The 4,755-nt window shown below is 61.7% G+C and overlaps 2 protein-coding genes across 2 annotated transcripts in view; one reads left to right on the forward strand and one right to left on the reverse strand.

Annotated features, from left to right (window-relative positions):
* Positions 1-613: 613 nt before the first annotated feature.
* F12 (coagulation factor XII (Hageman factor)) overlaps positions 614-4,755 on the reverse strand; it is an 8,995-nt gene continuing 4,853 nt past the window's right edge. The window contains exons 3-14 of the mRNA XM_011946878.1: positions 4,418-4,517; positions 4,191-4,261; positions 3,778-3,888; positions 3,511-3,642; positions 3,267-3,371; positions 2,956-3,121; positions 2,653-2,870; positions 2,315-2,546; positions 1,939-2,075; positions 1,712-1,855; positions 1,023-1,171; positions 614-932 (exon numbers count right to left, since the gene is read on the reverse strand). Of these exons, the coding sequence (XP_011802268.1) occupies positions 765-932; positions 1,023-1,171; positions 1,712-1,855; positions 1,939-2,075; positions 2,315-2,546; positions 2,653-2,870; positions 2,956-3,121; positions 3,267-3,371; positions 3,511-3,642; positions 3,778-3,888; positions 4,191-4,261; positions 4,418-4,517 (1,733 nt within the window). The 3' untranslated portion in view covers positions 614-764. The remainder of the gene's footprint in view (positions 933-1,022; positions 1,172-1,711; positions 1,856-1,938; positions 2,076-2,314; positions 2,547-2,652; positions 2,871-2,955; positions 3,122-3,266; positions 3,372-3,510; positions 3,643-3,777; positions 3,889-4,190; positions 4,262-4,417; positions 4,518-4,755) is intronic.
* The window catches only part of GRK6 (G protein-coupled receptor kinase 6), a 41,085-nt gene continuing 39,198 nt past the window's right edge, over positions 2,869-4,755 (forward strand). Inside the window, exon 1 of the mRNA XM_011946876.1 lies at positions 2,869-3,014. The gene's annotated coding sequence lies outside the window, so the exon portion shown is untranslated. The remainder of the gene's footprint in view (positions 3,015-4,755) is intronic.

Here is a 4,755-nt window from a genome sequence, read left to right on the forward strand (position 1 = left end):
TCGCTCTGTTGCCGGGGCTGGAGTGCAGTGGCCGGATCTCAGCTCACTGCAAGTTCCGCCTCCCGGGTTTACGCCATTCTCCTGCCTCACCCTCCGGAGTAGCTGGGACTACGGGCGCCCGCCACCTCGCCCGGCTAGATTTTTGTATTTTCTTTTAGTAGAGACGGGGTTTCACCGTGTTAGCCAGGATGGAATGCTAAGTGTTTCTAACCATGATTCTCAACCTTGGCTGCACATGGAATTATCTGGGGAGTTTTAAAAATATACCACTACCCATGCCCCATCCCTAGACATACTGATTTAATTGGTCTGAGGTGGAACTTGGGCATAGATTGGCTCAAAAACTCCCCAAGTGATCTTAGTGTATGGTCTGAGAACTATTGCTCTGTAAACAAAATGTTACTGAGTTTCTCATAAGGAATAACATGCAGCTTCTTCTTGCACAGGGCTTGGTACACAGTATCCTAGGCTCAGTAAACATCTGGACCGGCATCTAGATTTTGCACGTTAAGATCTCATAGACCTTGTTCTCTGAGAGCTGTGGAGAAGCTGTGAATCGCTTTTCTGTCTTGGCATTTCCCGGTGAGACCCATGAAGAAAAGAGCTTTCCTTGTCAGCATTTTCAAAGCACTTTATTGAGTTCCTGCGCCATCCTGACGCAGAGCTGGCCGCACTGGGGGAATGGGACACAATCTTGCCTTCCATGCCCCAGCCACTCTCCCACTGCGGAATCACCGAGGAGGGAAAGATGAGTCCTTGAGCAATCAGGAAGCGGTGTGCTCCCGGATCCAGGCCAGGTAGTAGGCCACATCGGTGTACACGCCTGGCTTGTTGCGGTCACCACAGCCCGATCCCCAGCTGATGACGCCTTGCAGGGTGAGCCGGCGCTCTGCGGCTTGGTCCTCACACACCAGCGGGCCTCCGGAATCACCCTGGGTCGGAAACACGCAGCTCAGTGCTGTGGACCTGGGATTTGTGCCTGACGGCCTCGGGGAAGGGCGCCAACCGGGCTAAGGGCTCACCTGGCATGCATCGGTGCCGCCCTCGAGGAATCCTGCGCAGAGCATGCCGGGGAGGATGGAGGCTCCGTGTACGTCCGGTGCTGAGCAGCGCTCCAGGGAGAGGAAGGGTACCTGCGCCTCCTGCAGGAAGCTGGAATATTCCTCCGCCCCTGCGAACACGGCGCCTTCTTCACACCCCATCTGACAACGCTCGCCGCTCGGACGATGGACAACGCTGTGCCAGGCGCTTCTAAACCCACTCATGCCCTTCCTCTCTTGCAGCAAGCCCGAGGGGGACGAGATGCCATTAATTCAATTTCATAGGCAAGGAAGCTGAGGTCCAGGGAAGAGCCAGGATTTGAATGGGCGGGGCGGAAACGGAAACCCCACCCCCACCACCCATCCAGAGTCGCAGAACCTGGCTCCCACACTAGCCCGGAACGCGGGGTCAGCGTCATAGTTGGCCTTAGAAGCCCGGCGCACAGAGGAAACCAAGAGCAAGTTCGATTATCCTTGTATCCCCAGGAGATTTGGGGGATCCCAGCAGTGAATCATAGGCCCTGGGTGGCCCTACACATTCTCACAACCCACCAGGTCAGCGCCACCCATTCTGTAGGCACCCGGAATGATAACACAGTCGCGGGCTTCTCCCGCCTAACCCAATGATCAAAGGCCTCCTCTCCTACCCTGCCCCTAGCAGTTGTGCCTACCCTCGAACTGGTGGCCCCAGCCAGCCACCTGGCAGAGCGCGGGCTCGGAGGGTCGCGCGGCGCCGCTTGGCAGGCACACCGGCTGAACGTAAGGCGACAGGAGCACGCAGCTGCCGTCCGCATCCTCCTGAAGGCGCAACAGAGCTAACCCGGGCGGAGAGGAGCTTGAGGCCGGGATGCCGGGGGCCCACCCTTTCTTCCCGTCCCCGCGGGGCGCCCCCACGCACCCAGGTCGTGCTGGTAGCTGACGGGCGAGAAGGCCTCGTGCAAGCGGTAGGAGCGCACGGCCAGCGTCTGGCACTGCTCACAGCTGTGGTTATGGCGTTCCTGGCCGAGTACTACCGTCAGATCCTCGGGTGCGGGCCTGCGGGCGGGTAGGGGAGAGGCAGAACGCTCAGACCTGGCCACAAGCGTTCTGGGGAAGCCCCCTGCTCCCGAACCCCATCTCGTGTTCCAGATTCCTCCCCGGGAGCTCTGGAGGGGCGTGGAAAGAAGGGTGGGGCGGGAGAAGGTTGGGCACGGGTTCGGGTGCAGCGTGGAAGCCGCGCTGGGAGACTGAGGAGCCGCGGTCCCTGGGGCGGCGCTGGGCGGGCGGGTACTCGCCGGTCCTGCAGGCAGTGAGCGGCCGTCAGCACCCAGCAGGGGGCGATGAGGCTGCCGGCGCAGAAACTGTGGCCCCAGTACAGCGCGGCGATGTAGGGGTGCGCCCCGCGTAGCGCCACCAGCCCGCCAACGACGCGGGTCATCGAAGACAGACTCTTGCGGAGCCGCTGCCCGCAGCTCAGTGAGCCGTTCCTGGTCAGGCGAGGCGGCTGCTCCCGCTTCGCCGGCAAGGCTGTGGAGGAGCCGAGGCTGAGGACGCGGAGCTTGCGGCCGGCCGGCCGGAATCTAGCTCGCCGCCCAGAGCCCTCTCGTCTCCTCCTTCCCCCCGGCTTCCTAACCTCCCGGAGTCTGGGACTGAGGCGGGGTCTGGGTCGTGGGCTGAAGCTTCGGCGGTGCCGGCTGCGGGGGCATGAATGGGACATGAAGCCCAGGGGACACCGGGGTCGGAGGCGCCGCCTGGGTTGGGGCCTGGCACTGTGCCAGGTCGCAGTACTCCCAGCTTAGCCTGTCGCCGATCAGCACGAAGCACCACGGGCGGATGTCGTTGTCCGGGTTCCTGTAGCCACACGAGGGGGCGCCGTTAGAGCGCCAGGAGCCCGGGGCCCTCGGGCGGAGGGGTCACCCAGCCCCACGCGGCGCACCGGCAGTAGGCGTGGCCGCCCAGTCCCCAGTTCCGCGCTTGCTCGGCAGTCACGTTCCGGTAGGTGGCCTCCGAGGTCCACGGCTGACAGAGTGCACCCGAGAGCGTGGTCCTGGCCAGGCCGCGGTAGCCGAGCCCGCGGCCATCATAGCAGCTAGCCTTGGTGTCTGAGGAGAGAGGGGGCTCCCTGGGCAGCCAGGGCTGGGCTCTCCTGCCGCCCTCTCATCCGCTTTCTGCACTCTCCCTCCTCCTTCCTGGCAAGCCCGTCCCACCTGGGGGCTGGCCTTCTGCTTCCTCCAGACCCTCACTCACCCAAGTCGCAGAAGGGTCCGGTGTAGCCCACCGGGCAGTGGCACAGGCGGTGGGCCTCCACCTCTAGGCAGCGACCCCCATGGAGGCACGGGTTGGTGCGGCAGGCTTGGGGAGGGAACGCAGTGAGCCACCCCTGGGCCTAAAGACCTCCCCAGAGAGTGCTCCTTCCCGGCACACCACCTGGCCTCCTGCCAGCCTGTCTTCCTGACGCTCCTCCCTGGCCCATTCCCAACCATCTACTCACCTTGGCTGGCCAGCTGCTGGCAGTGGGCATCAGGACCCTTGCACTGGCATCTGGCCACAGCTGCTTGCTCAGATCTATACCATATCTCATTCTCGTGGAAAAACCGGAGAAGCTGAGGCTCAAAGCACTTCTCTGGGGACAAAGAGGGAGAGTGGTCTCAGGAGAGTCGAGGACCATGCCAAGTCTCCTGGTATCCAGCGACTTCTGCAGGCCCAGGGTTGCCCCTGTCCCCCAGCACCCCCGCCCGGGTCCTCAGCATCTCCTCACCTCTCTGGCAGTGGTTCCCAGTGAGGTGTTGTGGACAGAGACAGTGGGTGCCACTCAGCGTGTTCACACAGGTCCCTCCTTTCTGGCAGGGGCTGTGTTTACTGCAGTGGTCTGAGAGATGGACAGGGTGGGAGGAAGAGCAGGGAGCTGAGTCAGACAATTGGGGGCCAAGGCCCTACTTGAACCTACTTGCCTTGTGACCTTGCTACTCCAAGTTTCCAAGGCTTAGTTTGCCCACCTGCAAAATGGGACCACTCCTTCCCAGAACTCTCCCTCTGGACTTCCAAAGGGTATTGTGGAGGGAGAGAAGGGGCTGGGCCCAGAATCCCAGGTGTGTGGGATCTGGTGATACCAGGAGAGTAATGAGGCGGGAGGAGAGAGCCCTGGGCCACCCCAGAGGCTATGTGTAGCACCTTTCACTTTCTTGGGCTCCACACAGTATCCCCATCGCTGGTCCTCATCAAAGTTAGGGGTGGTAGCACACCTGTAGAAAGAGACAAGACTTCCCTGCTCTGCCCAGGGGCCTGGTCCAGCTTCCCCTATCACAGCCCTCTCTCTCCGAGCAGAGTTCCTTGGACAGAAGGACAGCCAGGGCGCATGTCTCCCAGGCCCCTGCTCCAACTCCTCTGCGTAGTCTTACCAAGGCTGAGGGCCTGGCCGGCCCTTGTGGGTACATTTGTGGTACAGCCGCCGGTGGTACTGGAAGGGGAAGTGGCAGGGCTCCCCGGTGACAGTGAGAACTGCAGAGACAACACACTCGCTGAGGACTTCCCCTGTACTCAACTGCGCAGGCACTGCCCCTCAGGGTCTGGTTGGGAAAAGGACAGACCCTCAAAAAGGCCGCTGTGCATTGAAAACACTTTCTGCTTTAAAAGTTGGGTTCAGAGCTGGGTGCGGTGGCTCAAGCCTGTAATCCCAGCACTTTGGGAGGCCAAGGCAGGCGGATCATGAGGTCAGGAGATTGAGACCATCCTGGCT

This window comes from Colobus angolensis, unplaced genomic scaffold (assembly GCF_000951035.1).
Source record: "Colobus angolensis palliatus isolate OR3802 unplaced genomic scaffold, Cang.pa_1.0 Scaffold254, whole genome shotgun sequence".
Taxonomy (NCBI): Eukaryota; Metazoa; Chordata; class Mammalia; order Primates; family Cercopithecidae; genus Colobus; species Colobus angolensis.